Source organism: Schistocerca serialis, chromosome 8 (assembly GCF_023864345.2).
Source record: "Schistocerca serialis cubense isolate TAMUIC-IGC-003099 chromosome 8, iqSchSeri2.2, whole genome shotgun sequence".
NCBI classification, from domain to species: Eukaryota; Metazoa; Arthropoda; class Insecta; order Orthoptera; family Acrididae; genus Schistocerca; species Schistocerca serialis.
The window spans coordinates 599,519,374-599,540,210 of record NC_064645.1 but is presented as its reverse complement, the minus strand read 5'-3'; the positions used below and the strand labels follow the sequence as shown (position 1 = coordinate 599,540,210).

Sequence of the window (20,837 nt, the reverse complement as noted above, 5' to 3'; positions counted from 1 at the left end):
GAGCCCTTTCAAAGGTACCATCCCGGCATTTGGCTGAAGTGATCTAGGGATATCACGGAAAACCTGTATTGGGATGGCCGGACGCAGGATTGAACCATCGTCCTCCCGAATGCAAGTCCAGTGTGCTAACCACTGCACCACCTCGCTTAGTGTACAGCAATGCCGATTCCCCGCATGCCTCTTGAAGACCTTGATGACACTGTCGTGCTGTATGACCTCTGGCATATTCAATCTTGATCCAACTCGGTTGTTCCTGTTTCGTAAACATACTGACACCGTTACATTAGACCGCTCACTCACAATGACTGCTTTTCCCTCGATTGTGCGCACACCAGTGACGTGGGACAGATGAGTCCATTTGCTCGGAGATAAGGTAGTTATGTCAACAACGTGTGCTATCAGTGACAATAGTAGATTCCATTTCATAGTGTCTCCACAGCAGTGTTGCCACTATTTAAATTCCAACCTATGCATATAAAGTTGTAGGTATCACAAAAATGAATTTTTTTACCGAATAGTTCCTGTAAAAACCAAATATCTGACCTGCCCAAAGGTGGCAAACAGTGTCAGTCTCTCCTTCCTAACAAATGAATGAATTCGCCCAGCGCTTTGCACGAAAATTAGTCACTGCACATCAGCCACCTCATCCAATGTAGACTCTACAGCCAGAATTTGGCAGAGATTCAGAAGCCCTGCTAGCTAACAAGACAGAAGGGATACATAACATTCCTTTAGAATTTCTCAAATCATTGCGGCAACTGACAAATAAGGGATTATTCAAGTTAGTTTGTATTGTATATGAAACTATAGACATAGCACTGAATTTTCAGAAGAATACCAGTCACATAATTCAAAGACAGCAAGGGCAAATAATTGTGAGACAATTCAAAAATACGAGTTGCTGAAAAAATAATACACAGAAGAAAGAAAGAGAAATTGGGGGTGTGTTGGAGGACAATCAGTCTATCTCAGGAAAAAGTAAATGAACCAAAGAGGCAGTTCTGATGTTATGCTTTGACATAAGACATAATAAATATGAAGAAACTTTCACAGGATTTTTTGACATAGTGAAAGTGCTCAACTACATACAGTTTTTTGTCCACTCAATGAAGGAAAATTACAAGTCACAAATTTTTGTACAGTGGTCAGAAGGAGTGTCAATGTACTAAAAATCCTTACTGGTGGGTTGTGATCGTGCAGTTGCGGGGAGCTCCGAATGTTACTTTTTATTGTTTTCTTGAATAATATGAAAACTAATTTAGAACTAATAATGTTTGCATTGTGGAGGATGGACAAATCATAGATCATTAAAAAATAGTGATTTAAAGGCATCATATAAATGCTTATCGTGAAATCAAGTAGCTTAAGAACAAATACTAAATGTGTGTACCACACCTAAGAGCATCAGAGCTATATCAAGGGATAAATTGTGTTCGAGTTCTTTCTTGGTGAGTGGTGAAAGGTGTAACAGTGAGCAGAGGTCCATGGTGGTAGAAGCGTGAAGATGTGAGGGACTGTAGTTCCCCAGACTGTGTTTATGCACTTCCCTCCTTCAGAAGTTCATAAACTGAAGAGCGAGCAGACAATACTTCACTCTCTCTGTTGTGACTCGCCGATCATTCAAAGCGCCGCCGCTCAATTACGCACGTCCTCTACGTGTGGCGCTGTCTGCCAGCCATGCAGCAGCTGCACCACCTAAGCGGCCAGCCAAGCAGTGGCCGCTAGACTGGGACTCAGTGCTCATTCGAATGCTAACGTGTACACATGTTTTGCTTGTCAACTTACTCTGTGACTTATATGTGTTGTGCTGTTCTGAAATATATGTGTTAAACTTGACGTTATAACAATTGGCGACGAGGTAGTGGATTTTTCCTTTTCACCGTTGACCCACAGGTTTCCATGGCTACTGTCGAGCAACTATTGCAAAATCTCCTTGAACAGCAAACGCTTCTAACAGCGGCGATTCGCAATTTCATCGCGTCGTCAAATGTGGGGCATTTCTAGTCGTTGGCTATACCTCCTTTTCCTCCTTACGACGAGACGGCGGAAGACTGGTCTGATTATGAAAAACATCTTCGACAGCACTTCTTGGCATTTCACGTCACTGACGACCAACCATGTAAGTCTCTGTTCCTTTCCTGGATTTCACCTCAAATGTATCGGTTGTTGTCGCAATTGGCTCCTTTGAAGGATCCTGCGTCTTTGTCCTTTGCTGAAATGTGTTCACTTCTGTCTGTCTATTTTCAAAAGCAAATGCATGTGGTAGCCTCTCGTGTTGCCTTTTATCTTTGTCAAAAACAGCCACATCAATCCTATCGCGCTTGGGCTGCTGAACTTCACAGCCTAAGTCGAAAGTGTCAATTTGTTACTGACGTTCACAAAGAATCCTATGCCGATTCCATGGTACGGGATGCTATTATCCGGCCGGCGCCCGACAAAGAAGTTCCGCAACGTGCCCTTCAAGTTGGCGAATCCGACTCTAGATGAAGTTCTCTCCATTGCGCGGTCTTTTGAAATTTCTCGCGTCGCTGGGGTGCAAATAGAGGCATGGGGTGATGTCGGGGAAATACAACCTCTGTGCGCTGTTGACAACGCGTCCCCGCCGGCCGACGTGGCCGCAGTGCGCTCCCACGTGCAGCCTCGGCCTAACTGTAAACAACCCGCTAAGAAACTGCAGCAAAACCCCCGGCAACTTCCTTCATGTCCGCGGTGTTTTACGGAACATTCACGCAAGGATTGTCCCCAACATTGGGCTGTGTGTCACAATTGCAAAAAAAAAGGTCATGTGTCTTCTGTTTGCAAATCCGACCACATACATGATGTTCATGAACATGATGCTGATTCTGATTCTGTGTTGTCTGTCAATTGCACTTCTTCCCTTTCAGGGAAGTTATTCCTCAATGTCCAAATCCGTGGTCGAGATGTTCGCATGCAAGTGGATACCGGTTCTGCTGCCACTATAATTAATTCTCAGACGTATCTTCAGTTGGGTTCTCCACTCCTGTCACCTGTCACTCGGCAATTACGGACGTACAATAAACAGAAGATTTCTCTCTTGGGACAGTTTAATGCTGAGGTATCTTACAAATCTGTCGTTCGCACTGTTCCCGTATTTGTGGTCGACCAGAGCAATGCAGAAAATCTTTTTGGTTTCAATGCCTTTCGCGTTTTTGGGTTCTCCATAGATGACTCTGTCAATATTGTCTCTGATGCTATTCCTTATGCTCAACTGGATTCCTTTTCGACAGCATTTTCGTCCCTTTTTTCTCCTGGGTTAGGCCGTGGAAACGACTTTGAAGCTCATATCATGCTCAAACCCACTGCTCGGCCTAAGTTTTTTCGGGCTCGGCCCATTCCTGTGGCCCTTCGTGATCAGGTAAAGCGGGAGTTGGATCGTCTCACTACTTCAGGGGTCTTGCTTCCTGTCACTTCCAGTGAGTGGTCCTCTCCTGTCGTTGTCGTTGCTAAGCCAAATGGTGATATTAGTCTCTGTGGCAATTTCAAAGCCACTGTAAATGCTCAATGCCTCATCGACACTTACCCTACGCCCCGTCCTGAAGAACTGTTCCCTAAACTTGGTGGAGGCCAGTATTATTCTAAAATTGACCTGCCAGAAGCTTATCATCAACTTCCTCTCGACGCTGCTTACCGGCAGTTTCTGGTCCTTAACACACCTTTCGGCCTCTATCAATACCAACGCTTGCCATTTGGGGTTGCTAGCGCACCTGCTCTCTTTCAGCGATTCTTGGAACAATTATTGCTCCCTGTCCCTGGGTGTATCAATTACATGGACGACATTTTGTCACTGGCTCCACCACTGAAGAACATCTTCAAAATCTCTGCACACTTTTTCATGTCTTACAGACTGCCGGTCTTAAGTGTAATCTTCAGAAATCACAATTTTTTCAGGCATCTATCACGTACTTGGGGTTTCAGCTCTCTCAGGATGGTATTCGTCCGCTTCAGCAAACTGTCGCTGCGATCGATGCCCTTCCTCGCCCTACATCTGTTAAGGAACTGCAGGCTTTCTTGGGGAAAATAGCATACTATCACAAGTTTTTACCGTCTGCAGCTTCGGTGGCTCAGCCGTTGCATTGCCTGTTGCATAAAAACGTGCCTTTTCACTGGTCCACGTCATGCGATGCGGCTTTCCAGAAATTGAAGACTATGCTGAAACAGGCCCCGTGCCTGGCTACTTATCGACATGGCCAACATCTTGTTCTTGCCACCGACGCCTCTCAATACGGGGTCGGTGCAGTCCTTGCGCACCGTTTTTCTGACGGTTCGGAACAACCCATTGCTTATGCCTCCAAAACGCTCACGGATGCCCAACAAAAGTATTCTCAAATTGAGAAAGAAGCTTTGACCATTATTTATGCTCTTCATAAGTTTGGTGTTTTTCTCAATGTCTCCAAATTTCATCTTGTTACGGATCACAAACCACTTGTTTCCTTGTTTCATCCATCAACGTCACTTACCGACAAGGCTGCACACCGCCTCCAGCGTTGGGCTCTTTACTTGTCTCGTTTCAATTATGAGATTCATTTCGGGCCAATGGCTCAACATGCAAATGCTGATGCTCTGTCTCGCCTTCCCATGGGTCCTGATCAGGCATTCGATAGGGACGAACTTTTGTGTTTCCACCTGGATGTTGCCGAGCAGCGGGTTGTGGACGGGTTCCCCACCACTGGGGACAGGCTGGCGGCTGCTAGAGGTTCTGACCTACGCTGTATTCAGAAGGGTTGGCCAGATCGCCCGTCCGCTAAGACTTCTGATCCGTTGCGGAACTACTACGCTTTGTGCTACCGCCTCACGGCTAGGGATGCTGTTATCCTCCTTTCCACTGACAATGCTTCGCCGCATGTTGTGGTACCTGCGTCTTTGCGTGCTTCGGTCTTGCGCCTCCTTCACCAAGGGCACTGGAGTGTGTCTCGCACAAAATCTCTGGTGCGCCGTCATGTGTACTGGCCTGGCATCGACTCTGAAATAGCACAAATGGTCGCTGCCTGGGGCTCTTGTGCGTCACAGGCCGCTGCCCCAAAGTCATCTTTGTCACCGTGGCCTTCGCCTGAGAAGCCCTGGGAGCGCATTCATGCTGACTTTGCGGGACCCTTTTTAGGTACTTATTGGCTCCTCGTAATTGACGCCTACTCTAACTTTCCTTTCATTGTCCGTTGCATGTCGCCTACCACCGCGGCAACCACCAGTGCTCTCGCCCGCATTTTTTCTTTGGAAGGCCTCCCCTCTACTCTTGTTACTGATAATGGTCTGCAATTTGCCTCTTCCGAATTTGCGGATTTTTGTGCTCGTCACGGCGTTATGCATGTCACGGCCCCGCCGTTCCACCCACAATCCAACGGTGAGGCCGAACGACTCGTCCGCACATTTAAGGCTCAGATGCAGAAACTTCTGACTTCTTCTGCTGATGATGCGCTTCTCCAGTTTCTGGCGTCTTACCGTTTCACTCCCATGGGCGACCACAGCCCGGCTGAGCTCTTACATGGCCGACAGCCTCGCACGCTACTTCATCTTCTGCGGCCTTCCACCTCACGGCTGCGGGTGCCTTCACTTGGCCGGTTCACCGCCGACGACCTCATCTCGGTACGGGGATATGGCAAGCTGCCAAAATGGAGCCCGGGCCGCATCTTACGACACCGTGGCAGACGCCTATATGAAATCCAGATGGACACGGGTGTTGCAGTGCGTCATTCGGACCAGCTTCGGCCTCGTGTGCCAGCAACGCCTGTTCCGAATGCCGTTACACCACCTTCGGCTCTACCTGACACTCGGGATCTTGGCATCTCTCAATACTCTCAAAGTAGCCCTCTCACCGTTATCGCGATGCCAGCACAAGAACGGACGCCACCAGGAGGCGTGCCCATGCAGGAACCAGATGACTATCCTCTGTCAGAGCAAATGTACTCGCCTCCTCCTCCAACGGACGCCGACACATCGCCCATGTCTCCTGTCATATCAACTGGACTTGCCGCAACGGGCAGATTGGTGCATGGGGTCCGAGCAGATTCGACCCCTACGTCTCTTGTCATCTCGACCCGTTATCATCGGAGACACTTCCGTCCGTACGGGAAGCCACCTCCTCGAGACTTTAGGCGAGTCAAACAATGCCTATGGACGTTAGCCATCTCCAGGACAACTCCATCAAGACCAGTGCAACAATTTCAAAGGGAGGAAAAGTGTTGTGACTCGCGGATCATTCAAAGTGCCGCCGCGCAATTACGCGCGTCCTCTACGTGCGGCGCTGTCTGCCAGCCGTGCAGCAGCTGCGCCACCTAAGCGGCCAGCCGAGCAGCGGCCGCTAGACTGGGACTCAGTGCTCATTCGAATGCTCACGTGTACACATGTCTTGCTTGTCAACTTACTCTGTGACTTATATGTGTTGTGTCGTTCTGAAATATATGTGTTAAACTTGGCGTCATAACACTCTCTAACCCACTATGTCACAAAAACCAACTACAGGGTGTTTCATGAAGTTACATCAACTCTTCTGCAGTGCCTTTTTTAATCACTGATGACAGTGTGCAGACATAAATCTCTGCACACTTTTTCCTCTACTGGAGAGGAAACTGATTCTTAATCATCCTGTACAGTAGCTGTGGAGCTCTTCCAGGAAAGGCAGCTTCCATCATCACACATGCCATTCTCTTTTCATTTTGCAAACAGACAATAGCTCCCCAGCCTCTTTTGTCCAGTTCTCTTAACTTGTCCAGTTCTCTTAAGCAAATAGACAATATAACTCCACTGAGCTCGTGCTTTTATAGTGGAGTTATCTTCAGTTTATTAAGTGAGTATTTATTTGCTGTTGAGAAGTGTTCCATAATGTAAACAAGTTCAAGAGCTGGAGCTGTCAACAGTCTTACTGCACCAAAGAGCCTGCCCAAGTACAACATGCTATCAATGTGTTTTCAACAATGTCAATGTCATTGTCTGCAGTATCAGTAGCTGGAATACTTTTCACTGCATGATTGGTATCAAATTATCACCTCAGTCTCAGTTCTGTCAATGTCTGATGAGGCCCAGGGGCTTAAATCGGCTCTCTCTGCAAGAAAGGTATGTCACCTTGGTGTTATGTAACTTCAGATATTGCAATATAAATCAAGCAACACATTCCAGTGGGTTACTGTTCTAGACAGGAACATGATCAGTCCCATTCCATCACACACATCCGAATGCAAGAGATTTATGCAGTTTACCAGTAATTCAATTCATTAATACACCACCAAGTGACTACAGCACAGTTACATGTCTTTACAATATGCTGTCAATGATAAACAGCAGCAGCAAGGTGTCACATTCACCCTTTCAGTCCCTTTCTTACCAACACTACATAAACAGACAGCACCATATTTACAAATTAAATGTTTCTCAGCCATTGTTTAAAGGAACATAGTTTACATAAAGGCTTATTTAACAACTGCAAGTAAGTATTCACTTAATAAAATGAAAATTGCTCCACTATTTCAACACAAGCTTTGTAAAGTTATTTTGTGTGCTCTCACAGAATAGAACTGGGCAGGAAATGCTGGAGATTTAGAGTCTGTCTGTCAACTGTTAAAGGGAGCAGCACTTGTGGTGGGGAAGTCGCCTTTCCCAGAAGAATGTGACTGCTGCACAGGATGAATAAGAATCAATTTCCCATCTAGCAGTGTTGAACAGTGTGCAGAGATTTAAGTAGAATTGTCCATTACATTACTTGGGTTACTATTATCAGTAACTCATATCTGTATTCCATGTTGTGTTAACACACTTCATGGGCAATAAACAGCCTCTGAGAATGTCTGCACACTGCGTCACAAGTGATGCTTAAAGCAAGCTGTGGAAGGGTTGGTATAAACTTGTGAAACATCTTGTAGTAGTTTTCTGTGACACAGTGGAGAAGAATGAGTGGAGAATCACCTGCTCATGCCTCAGCAGTTTGTAGACCTATAAAGGAAGAAGGAGGGAAGTACTGACCACAATCTGGCATCCTACCTTCCCTCAAGCTTCTACCCGCCATCAACCCCCCCCCCCCCCCCCCACTATACCCTGTTCACTCCCAGAACACAATTTATCTTTTAATATGACTAACGCACTTAGATGAGGAACACACATTAACGTTTTCAGTCTACTTCATTAAACAATAAATATTCATTTTATACCATTAAAATACTATCTTCAATAATCTGTGAATAGGCCATCCTCATCCACATGGAAATTTTAAGTCCTAGAAAAAAACATGAATATGAATTTTTTTTGAGGGATATTAAAATTAGCTTAATTTTGTACTGAAAAACACTTTCGCTAGAAACTGCAGTTTTCACACTATTCAAGAAAAACATAAAAAGTGACCTTGAAACAATCCTATCGCCCTACACACACACACACACACACACACACACACACACACACACCAGTCAGGATTTCTTGTATTCTGTTCATGGCATTCACTCCTACTGCAGTACAAAATTTTGCAATTACACAAATGTTTCCCCCTATTCAACCTTCTTTTGGCCTTTGCTGAATGGGCTACTTACAAAGTGTTTGAAATCCTCAGAAGAATAGGTATTCAATAAAGGAAAAAACACAAGAATCAAGGGATTAAATTGGACTTAAGGAAAGGAAGCAATCTTTCTCCTCTACTGTTGAAGCTATATATCTAAGAAGCAACAGAGGAACTAAAAGGACTAAAATGCATGGTGAAAGGTTATTAATGACAAGATTCACAGATTATATTGCTATGCCCTCTGAAAACAAGAAGAATTACAAGATGTGGTGAATGGAATCAACGGTCTATTAAGTAGAAAAACCAAAGTACTGTGGATTGCAAGTAGATATGTAATCAACAATAACCACAAAATAAAAATTGGGGGCCACTTGGTAAGCAAAAGGAGAGAATTTTCTTACCTTAGAAGGACAAAGGATAACACAAAAAGTTGACTAGCAGAAAGAAAAATGGAATCCCTCATCAAAGCAAGCCTACTAGTATAAAATATAGGTCATAATTTGAAAACTGAATTTCTCTGCAGAATCAGAGAGGTAAAGAACATCTGGAAAACACTAACTAGAAAAAGGGATGGTATGGCAGGACATTTGTTAAAGATATTGGACAATTACTTACATTGTACTGCATGAGGTCATAGGTGGCAAATCTGGTATCGGCAGTCACAATTAGAATATATACAACAAATAACAAGAATGCTGGGTGTAAATGCTACTCTGAAATCGATTGACACAGGAGAGAAATCATGGACCAGCGTAGTGGGTAGCCTCAAAAAAATTTTGAGTCAGTTACACATGAGCCCCAAGAATTAATGGATCTAGCTATTCTTTCTAGTGGGAGATCGTTGGATCAATTTAGACTATCAGCATTCATTACAAACAGAACAATTCTATTGACTTTGCCGTTAATTTCATTCACGAACAATGAATGTAAGATCAGAGTGTTTAAGTAATTAAGTATTTATGCATTTAATATTTCCACTGCTTCACTGATGAATGGAAATGGAAAACACACAGCTAACAACAGTACAGCAGTGTTCTACTACACCCTGCATAGCGTAGTTGCAGTATGAGACATAAGCAACCACAGGTAACACTCTTAAAATGTGTCCTACAACAGTCTAGCTTTAGCTGATATCTAGGACCTGTTCTGATACCAAGAGCAGTTATGTGTAAACAATTTGTCACTGCAAAGCTCCACTAGCAAAGGGCAACTACAGAGTATGCATTTGCTATATCTTAACTCTCGGAAAAGCAGTTACAGTTACAATTTAGAATTAAAACTGTGAATATATGAACACTTAAAATGCTAAATTAAGCTATTAAAAGGAAAATTCAATACTTCTTAAGCCGTTTCTTCTTCTTCTTTGCAGAATCCATGCAAATTTTTACTTCAGATGTTTGTTTGAGTGTACCCAATTCCATAGGTATAATGTCATTCACTAATGGACTGTCTGGTGAACTGACACATGACTTTGATTTCTTCATTGGTGATGACAGCTGAGATATGACCTGAAAAATGACAATCTGGGTGTAGGCATGTGAAGAAGGTTTTCATCCAAAAACATCTACAATAGTAAGTGGAATGGAAAGAACTGTAACTTAGCACTCCTTTAAAGGCAGTACCGCCATTAGACTGTTGTTTATTTACAGTGTTACATTTACACTTACACGATCACGATTACGGCTTCAAAGTGCCCTTATCAAGTGTTTTCTACTTTCAGAAAACACTTTCTGAAAGTAGAAAACACTTGATAATGGCGCTTTGAAGCCGAAATATATTATGGCTGTGGCCCCACATTATGAAAAAGTTATTAAATGTCAGCCTAGCCAAGCATTTGGTGATGTACTTCACATCAAATGGCTGAAGATAAAATTATTGAAAGCACCTGCTTTCAGAAAACACTTGATAATCGCACTTTGAAGCCAAAATCATGATCATGTAAGTGTAAATGTAACACTGTAAATAAACAACAGTCTAATGGAGGTACTGATTTTAAAGAAATATATTATGACTGTGGCCCCACATTAGGAAAAAATTATTATATGTAACTTAGCAGTTTGATAAAATACTGTAATAGATAGTTAACACACAACATCAGTTCACATCTGCATATCTGATACGAGTTGTGATATTTCATTGGATACTGAAAAATAATCAACAGTTTCCAAACATTGAAATACATATGTACTTATTCCTTGTTGTTGACAACATTATCCCAGTTTCCACCAGTACATCAGATGTAGGTAAAGGACCTCTTTGTAAAGATACATAATCCCCAGCAAAATGAAAAACCCGTCCAAAGGTGCAGATTTTACGTTTTCATTCAGATTATTATCCCTATGCACTGTACCTGTTTGTTGCACATTTTTGACATGGTTTTCATATATCTGGCAATACCATTACGTTACAATGATTAGAAATGAATCTCGGCCCCGAAACTAGTCACTGAGTACATAAAAAGTAACATTTGCAACTTTGGATTGGTTTTTCATTGTACTGATTAACAGAAGTTGCTGACTCACAGCTATTCCAACATGCTAGAAGTTTGTAAATATATATAATCGCCAATTGTAACTTTTGTTTTATACATTTGTACATGATTTTATTCACATAAAACATGGATAGCTGAAATACACGGTATTAGACTTTTGTAGAATGAGGTCTGTAAGGAAATTAGGATGAACATATCCAGTCTATCATTTCATAGAGTTCAATATTTTTTGTATTATTTATTTACACGTCTAGTTCCATAGGACCAAATTTGAGGAGCAAATTTCCAAGGTCATGGAATGTGTCAGTACATGAAATAAAAGTAATAACAGATAAAATAAAATGTTTATGAACCCATAAAAAGTCATGCCATTAGTTTAAGTAAACCTAATCAACAATATAACATAGGAATCAGCTTAATCTTTCAAGGAACTCTTCAACAGATTAGGAGTACCCCGTGAGGGAAACTCTTCAGTTTTGATTTGAAAATGCGAGGATTACTGATAAGTTTTTTGAATTCTTGTGGTAGCTTATTGAAGATGGATGCAGCAGTATACAGCACACTTTTCTGCACAAAAAGAAGTGTGATCCAAATGCAGACTGGATTGCTGCCTAGTATTAGCTGAGTGAAAGCTGCTAACTCTTGGGAATACGGTGATATTATTAACAAGAAATCACAGTAAAGAACGTATATATTGAGGAGCGAATGTCAGAATCTGCAGACTAGTGAACAGGTGTCTACAAGAGGTTCACGAACTTACACCACTTATTGCCCGAACTGCCCGTTTGAGCTAAAAATGTGCTTTGAGAATGAATGAGAAGAGCTAACCCAAAATAAAATACCATATGACATAAGTGAATGAAAATAAGCAAAGTAGACTAATTTTTGTGTTAAACCATCACTTACTTCAGATACCGCTCGAAAAGTAAAAATGGCAGCATCAAGCCTTTGAACAAGATCCTGAACGTGGGCTTTCCACGACAGTTTATTACCATTCTGAACACCTAGAAATATGAACTGTTCAGTTTCACTAATTATATGTCCATTACGTGAAATTAAAACATCAAGTTTTGTTGAATTGTATGTTAGAATCTGTAAAAACTGAGTCTTACGGTGATTTAGCTTTAGTTTATTTTCTACAAGCCATGAACTTACGTCATGAACGGCACTATTTGAAACAGGGCTAATGTTGCACACATCCTTTACTACCAAGCTAGTGTCTTCAGCAAACAGAAATATTTTAGAATTACCTATAATACCAGAGGGCATATCATTTATACAAATAAGGAACAGGAGTGCCCCACACTGTGAATAATGAGCTTTTGCTGTCTGTTGTTAAAGTAAGAGTTGAACCCATTGTGAGCCACTCGCTGTATTCCATAATGGTCCACATCTAGAGCAATATTTTGTAATCAACACAATCAAATGCCTTAGTTAAATAAAAAAAAAAATTTAACACTCTTACATGACTATAGGAATGTTGCAATCCAATCCCTCAACACTCAGATGCAAAGCTCCCATCAGACACAAAGCAGAAAGATGGAGACAAGTATAATAAACAAAATAAAATCAAAAGATATTACACAGGAGTGTGGCATATGGAAGGGTAAGATGTCTAGGACACGGATTTGTTGTATTCTTTAGAATGGATTTTTGACACTCTCTAAGGCATAAACAAGAATCAGGAGCATTTTTTGCTAAACTAGAAGTGCATTGCATAGGATCTTGTCCCACAATGACAATGCACCAACTTACTAGCTGATGAAACTGAATAATTTCTAGCCAAGTTACAATCCACATTTCTGCAGCAACCTTACAATCCAGATATAGTATTCACATGATCTGAAACCATCACTGAACACCATTCTAGGTCCATGGAATTACTTTTTCTATATAAAAGTGTACCTGAATAACATTTACATTCATATGTGTTGTGAACAACTTACTTAACTGTTTGAGATTGTGCATTTATGTGTACAACTGAAAAACTGATATTAGCCAACATTGCATGTTAACTTGAGAAATAGAGCCATGACCAAAGTAAATGGAATTTTTCATTTTAAAGATTTTAGCATACCACCACTAAAATTAGGAACATAATGAACAGCAACACATTTTGGGAGTCAAGCTCAATCATCTGACTGTCCAAGTTAACCCAATATAAAACACACTTCAAAAGCACTCAAGATCAAAATATAAAACAAAGAAAAAAAAATAAAAATAATATTTGGACATGAAGTCCTCCTCTTAATTTAAAAATGACAACACCAATTCTCTGCTCCACTTAACCATGTTACCACATATACTCCAGATGGACAATATTACAATAAAACTCTTTGTAAGCAGAAATAAATGACAATTCTCAAGCTCACAATTACGGTTAATGTTTCGGTGAAAGTATTGTCATCCTCAACTTTAACACAATTTTGTTTTATTTTTGTTTCAAACAGACATACTTCATGGTTACTGAAACATTAAGTCTTTGTTCCCCAGTCAATAAAAAAAATTAGATGTCATTTTTCTCTTTTAATATGAGGACTATTCAGAAAGTATGGAACGTTTTAGCATTAAAAAAAAAACTAAGCACAAGAACTACATTTTATTATATACATCTGAAAGAGTGACTGACATACTACTTTGTCACATAGTCACCAAACACATTGAGGTACTTATCATAGCAGTGGACAAGCTTTGAAGGACCTTCGTCGTAAAATTCTGTGGCCTGAGACTTCAGCCAGTGAGTCACACCTGCTGGAGTTCCGCGTCCTCGTGTGCCCCCACTCCATCGACTGTAATTTTGTCTCTCAATTGACGTGTTTCACCCAAGTCTTGTCACCGGTTACAATTCAATCCATTAATGAATCACTATGTTTGTGGTAGGCCTCCAGAAATTTCAATGTTGCCCCCATTTGCTGTTCTTTATGGTGCTCTGCAAGTATTTTGGGCACCCCTCGTGCACAAAATTTGTGTTAGCCTAGGTTTTGAGTGACAATTTCAAACAATAAAGTCCATGAAACTTGTGGAAAAGAAAGCGAAAGGTCTTTCATTGTGAAGCGACGGTTTTTATCAGCTTTAGTGACAAGATTGTCAGTCACAATGCTCGGGCGTCCACTCTTCTCTTCATCATGAATATTGGTTCGGCCATTTTTAAACCGAATGCACCATTTCCAGATGGAGCATTCACTCATTACGTTGTTTCCGTACACTTCGCACAGTTCATGATAAATTTCTATGGGTTTTAGGTTTTTTGCCAACAGAAACCTAATCTCACACCGCACCTCACAACTGGCGGGATTTTCGATTGCAGCGCACATTTCAAATTCAAATATCGAAAAAACCAGACGCGCAGAGACGTTCCCACTGTCACAGATGGATGCCGACTGAGCTGCTGAGCACGCACATACCAAAATACATGTGATCGGTGGGTGCCTAGTGGCGTCAGGCGGAAACATTAATTACTTTCTGAATAGCCCTTGTACCTCATTAACTGTTATCACAGATCTATACACCAAGTTTGGTGTGATTACATTGTGAGAGGTGGCAAATTAACGTATTAACACACATGCTCTTCAGTTGTAATAATACAAAAACAGGAAAAAAAAAACTTACAAACCTGTGAGTCTTGTATGTTCTGGCTGGATCTCCCCTTTTCTTCTTGTGACGATGTATGTTCAATAGTCACAAAAGAAGATGGGAACTGCTGATTACAAATAGCCTGATAACTTTCATCTTCAGTTTCTTTTTTCTGTACTGTTCTAATGCATTTCAGATTCATAACAGGTTTCACACGCTTGCGTTTTGCAGGTTTCTTGACATCTTGTGTACTCTGGCACAATTTTGGAGATACAGCTTCTGAACTCTTGTTGTATATTGTCAATAATTTGATTGAATTTTCTGGCTTTAGAGGGCTGTACTTTAAATCTGGATCTTGGGTCAAAAATGAAATATCTGGAGTAAAATTCTGGCTAAAGTTTTCATTGTAAGTTGCAGGAAAATCATGGTTTGAGTTGACTAAAGCTGAATTCAAATGATAAAATATTTTTCTATCAGTCTGTGTGACAGATGGCTCTCTTGGCAAGTCTGAGTTATTCTGAGAGAGAAATGAGATTTGCAGAGGTTCTGACTGCTCCGAGTTAGACTCTTCATTATGCACAAACTGAATACCGCTTGAGTTATTTTCATCAACAGCACAAGTACCATCACAGTCCTCTGTAACAAGTGAAACACAATGTGTATTTAAACATTGAGAATTTCTTGAGCTGTTCTGCTCTAACTTTTGTGTGTACTCAGTGCTGTTGCTTTCAGGGGGAGGAACATACTCCTGAGGAGCAGAGCTGAAATCACTTTCGGTATGACTATGTCTATCTAGAGTAGTGTTACCATCCTTTAGCTCACTGGGGATCGATACCTGTGCCTGTACAGACTTTAAAAAATTAACAGAGTGTGCAGTAACCGTTTTAAGCATTAAATTGCTTTCAGATTGTACAGCACAGATTTCACAATTTAGTGAAACCTTTTTGTCTTCTGTGTTTATCTCTAACTTCAAGTCAGAATTGAGTAATTTACAAACATTATTTTTATCTGAAACAAGAGACACCTTTCCCAGAGTCAATATGTTGGGTCTAGTACTTAAATGTAGAGAGTTTCCTGCATTTTCCTTGGCTTTCTTGTTGTGTTTCGATCTTTTGAAATCCCTCCAATGGAGAGCATTTGTTTCTCTCTTTAGTACAGGTGATTGTGAAGGGCCAACCGTTTCCACTACCACTTTCTGGCTAAAATACTTTTGTCGCTTCCTGTGGGAAGTAGTTACTGCTTTTGTCTTAAGAACTGGTGACACTGGTAGCTTAACTAACTGGTCTGCATTCTTACCCTCACTACAACGCCTCATGCGTTTTCTACGAGAATTAGGTCTAGCTTCCACGCTAAGTACAGGAGACTGGGACAATCTAACAGTATCTTTCACATTGACATTACAGACATCGTGCACATCTTCATTTGCTGAATAAAAATCTTTCTCCATAACACTGTCATGCTGCTCCTCTTCCGGTATTACCAAAGTTTGCTTTCGTCTGTGAGAATGTACTTTTGATAATAGACTCACTGATACATCCAGAAATGATGCTTCATGGTCAAGTGACAGACAACTGTTGTCTACCTCATAATTCTTTGTTACGAGTTCCTCACCTTTACTTTTCCTTTTAAGAGGCATGTGCACAATTGTTTCTTTAACACAGTCTTTCGACAGTCTTCCCGACGCAATATCCAGCACAGGAGATCCACAGTCATTTTGTAATGCACCTGAACATTTTAAATTAGGTGACGCAGTATGACCGTGAGCATACTGGGACTCATTTTCTGCGTTTATTAACCTTTCTGAAGTTGATCGGGGACAAGCAGATGAAGAATGTATACTATCATTTCCTGTTCTCTCTCTGTTACTTTGAAAATGTTCATTAGACATTTCTAATGTGTGGGTCATACTCAAATCATGACTATCATTTTGGAAAACACTGACTGATTCTTCTTCAATATGACAATCATTCTTTGGTTCTGGACTGATGTCATTACTCTTCATTGAATCCACATGCAGACCAACTGACAAATCTTTTACAACAGCAACCGGTAACATCTCACTGCTCATTGCTATTGAGCCCCTCCTCTGGTTCTCAATATCAACAATAGGCTCAGACTGCTCACGTTTCACAAACAAACGACTAACTTTTGCACGCTTCTTTCGTGGTGTCTTATGTTTTGTGGTGACACAGTCATCAAAATTAAGTCTGGTCACTACACGGTGGTTCTGAAGGTAATTTAGCCTGGGTGGTTTCTCTGATGAGTGAAGATCACTGTCACTGCTAGATGGTGAGCTCCAGGAAATTCTTGATACACTTTCATCTGAAAAAGCTTCATTTTCACTTTGCTGGTTTCTAGGGCTGAAGAATCCAGATCTGTAGTTATCCCACTTCTGTAAAACAAGATTTTAATCATACATGCATATGCAACATAAAAATCGTAGTTTTTAGTAGTAAATGGTTATAATGTTTAAATACACTAACAATCACACAATTAACATACATTATTTAATGAAAAATACAATTAGCATATACCACACTGGGGTTTTCTGCACAAGTACTTTAAACTGTAGAAATAATGAAAATTTCAAGAATGTTTAATACAGTTAAAATAGGTATCTACTTAGACTTCAGAACAATTTGCATTTTTTGTGATCCCATACAAAACAAGGGCAATCCCATAAAAAGGCGTGTAGCAATTTTAAAGCCACAGCTGTTAACAAAATATTCAGGACAATTTGCAATCTTAAACACTGGGGAAAGTTCACAAAGGTTGGAGAAGATTTCACTCATTGCACTAGTTCATGTTGTTATAACTGGAGGATACTTTTTGCAGAATAACTCAGTCACGGACTGTTTTACATAACAGCAGATCTATTAAAAACATAAAGGAAATTGGAAGTATCCATGGCCATCACTGTTGTCATCATCATCATCATCATCATCATCATCATCATCATCATGAGCAGCAAGGGCACTCCACAGTAAAACATAAGTATTGATATACACTGAATATAAATAAGGAACACCAGAGTATCTACTTCTGCATTTCACATATACTCTGCAAGCTACCATATGGTGTATAGTAAAGGGCACCCTGTACAACCACTACTCCTCATTTCCTTTCCTGTTCCACTCACAAATAGAGCAAGGGAAAGATGACGATCCAGATGACTCCTTACAAGCCCTATATTTTCTTATCTTCATGGTCCTTACACAAAATGTATGTTGGTGGCACTAGACTCATTCTGTCGTCAGCTTCCAGTTCTGGTTCCTAAATTTTTTCAATACCGTTTCCCAAAAATAGCTTCTGTCTTCACTCCGGGGGTTCTCATTTGTGTAATACTTGCATGTTGTTTGAACCTACTGGTAACAAATCTGACAGCCTGCCTCTGAACTACTTTGATGTCTTTCTTTTGTCCAATCTGGTGCAGATCCCAAACACTTGAACACTACTCAAGAACAGGTCACACTAACATTCTATGTGTGTCTCCGTTACAGATAAACTACAGTTTCCCAAAATTCTCCCAATAAACCAAAGATGACCATTTGTCTTCCCTACCACACCTCTCACAATTTCATTCCGCTTCATATTACTTTGCAACGTTTTGCTCAGATGCACCACATTACTGACGCCTGTATTGTAACATTATGGATTTGTTTATCCTACTCATCAGCATTAACTTGCTTTTCTCATTTTTCTACATTTACAACTGGCTGCCATTCATCAACCATCTAGAAGTTTTGTCTAAGTAATCTCATATCCTTCAACAATCACTTGATGATGACACCTTCGCATGTCACAGCATCAGCAGTAAACAACTGCAGATTGCTGCCCACCCTATCTATCAGATAATTTATATATACAGAAAATAGTAGTGGTCCTACCACACTTCCCTGGGGCAGTCCTGACGATATACTTGTCTCTGATGAAAATCTGCCATCGAGGATAAAATATTGGGTTGTATTACTTAAGAGGTCTTCGAGCCAAAGAAGCAAAAAGGAGTTTACAAATCTGAAGGACAAGGGTATCTGGTACAAGCAGCAACTCACCAGCTTTTGTTCACTGCTATGTCTCCGTAGATATTCTGCAAGTGCCTATGAATATCTGTGATGTTCCGATTTCCCGCCAAAAGAAATTCAATGACAGGTCTCTAGTTGGAAGCACCTCCATTACATATCCAATTTTAAGGTTGGGTTGATTGGGGAAGGAGACCAAACAGCGAGGTCATCTGTCTCATCGGATTAGGGAGGGTCAGGGAAGGAAGTCCCCGATGCCCTTTAGACCCAATTTTAAAGGCTACATATAGCACCACTACTTATCGAAAGCTCATGAAACTATAGGGGCTGATGTGAGAATATCCCACAATGCCCCACAACAAAATCTTCTTGTTTTCAACCAAACTTGACCGAGAAAAAAATGTGTTGTATTGCTTACTGAATGCACCTTGTACAAGAACCAAAAGGATACAATAAGACTGAAGGATCAAGGACGAAGTGCTGGGATTCAAATCGTTCAAATGGCTCTGAGCACTATGGGACTTAACATCTGAGGTCATCAGTCCCCTAGAACTTAGAACTACTTAAACCTAACTAACCTAAGGACATCACACACATCCATGCCCGAGGCAGGATTCGAACCTGCGACCGTAGCGGTCGCGCGGTTCTAGACTGAAGCGCCTAGAACCACTCGGCCGCTACGGCCGGCTCTGGGATTAAAAATGGTGTATGACAGGAATGTAGTCTTTCACCCCTACTGTTCAATCTATACATCTAAGAAGCAATGATGGAAATAAAAGGAAGGTTAAAGTCTGGGATTAAATTTCAAGGTGTAAGGATATCAATGACTAGATTCACTGTCGATGTTGTTACACTTAGTGAAAGTGGAGAAGAAATACCGAATTTGTTGAATGGAATGAACACTATAATGAGCACAGAATGTGGATTGAGAGTAAATCAAAGAAAGGTGAAACTAATGTGAAGTAGCAGAAATGAGAATACTGAGAAACTTAACAGCAGAATTGATGATCACAAAGTAGATGAAGTTAAGGAATTCTGCTACCCAGGCAGCAAAATAAACCACAATGGATGGAGCAAGGTGGACATAAAAGGAAGACCTGCAATGGCAAGAAGAGAATTCCTGGCCTGGAAGAGCCTACTAGTATCAAACAAAGGCACAGCATTGTATTGTAGTGAAACATGGACTATGGGACAACCAGAACAGAAGAGAATCGAAGTATCTGAAATGTGGTGCTACAGAAGAATACTGAAAATTAGTTGGACTGATAAGGTAAGGAACAAGGAGGTTCTCCACAGAGTCATACTTCCCACGGTACCATTTATTTCCTGTGGTCATGTAAACCAGTCAGCATATATGCATTTTGTCTCACTGATTCACTTTGTTTATTTCTCAAAAGCTCTTCTCTTCTGCGACAGCCAATTTCTTAATCAATGTACCATTTAAATTTCAACACAGCTGTGTACATGGGATGTTGACAAGTTACGGATGTACAGATTTCTCATCTCTACATCTTTTTTATTCCATATACAATTCCAAACTCATGATTTTAACAACATTTTTAATTTGTCTGTATTCTTAGACTATTTAGCATAAAATTACTGAAATCCATTAACTAATCACCTCGTTCATTTACTTGCTCTTAGCTTTTGTGAGGATGTGCTCACCAGTTCAATTTTTTTCTAACTATATACATGGTGCAGGTTATGGGTACATGATCTGATACTGTATCCTGTCAACATGCATACCCAAAAAGCCTCCATACAGTGCACAGCTTAATACCTCTGCTGGTAGAGCTGATGCACCCATCCACCAGTTCGTGTGCTCAAAGATGTGTGCTGGCTGAGTTGCTCACCACCTAACAGAAGAACATAAAGAGCAACGAAGGACCAACTGTGCAGAATTGCTTGCACATTACGAGGCTGATTGTGACAATTTTTTTGTCAATCATAGGTGATGTCACAGGCGATGAAACATGGGTTCATCACTTCAAACTGGAAACAAAACTGCAATTCATAGAACAGTGCCACACCAACTCTGCTCTGAAGAAAAAGTTCAAAGCCGCACTCTCAGCCTGTAAAGGCATGGCATGGAATTCTGAAGGGTTTATTCTGTTTGATATCCTCCCTCATGATGCAACAATCAACTCTGAAGTGAACTGTACTACCCTTAGGAAACTGAAGGAACAACTTCAGCATGTTCATCATCATAGAAATGCAAAACAAACTTCTCCTTCTCCATGACAATACAAGACCT

The 20,837-nt window shown here is 40.9% G+C and overlaps 1 protein-coding gene across 1 annotated transcript in view; it reads right to left on the bottom strand.

The window, feature by feature from the left end:
• The window catches only part of LOC126416487 (uncharacterized), a 198,949-nt gene that overhangs the window by 155,501 nt on the left and 22,611 nt on the right, over positions 1-20,837 (bottom strand). The window contains exon 2 of the mRNA XM_050084224.1: positions 9,839-10,008. Within this exon, the coding sequence (XP_049940181.1) occupies positions 9,839-10,008 (170 nt within the window). The remainder of the gene's footprint in view (positions 1-9,838; positions 10,009-20,837) is intronic.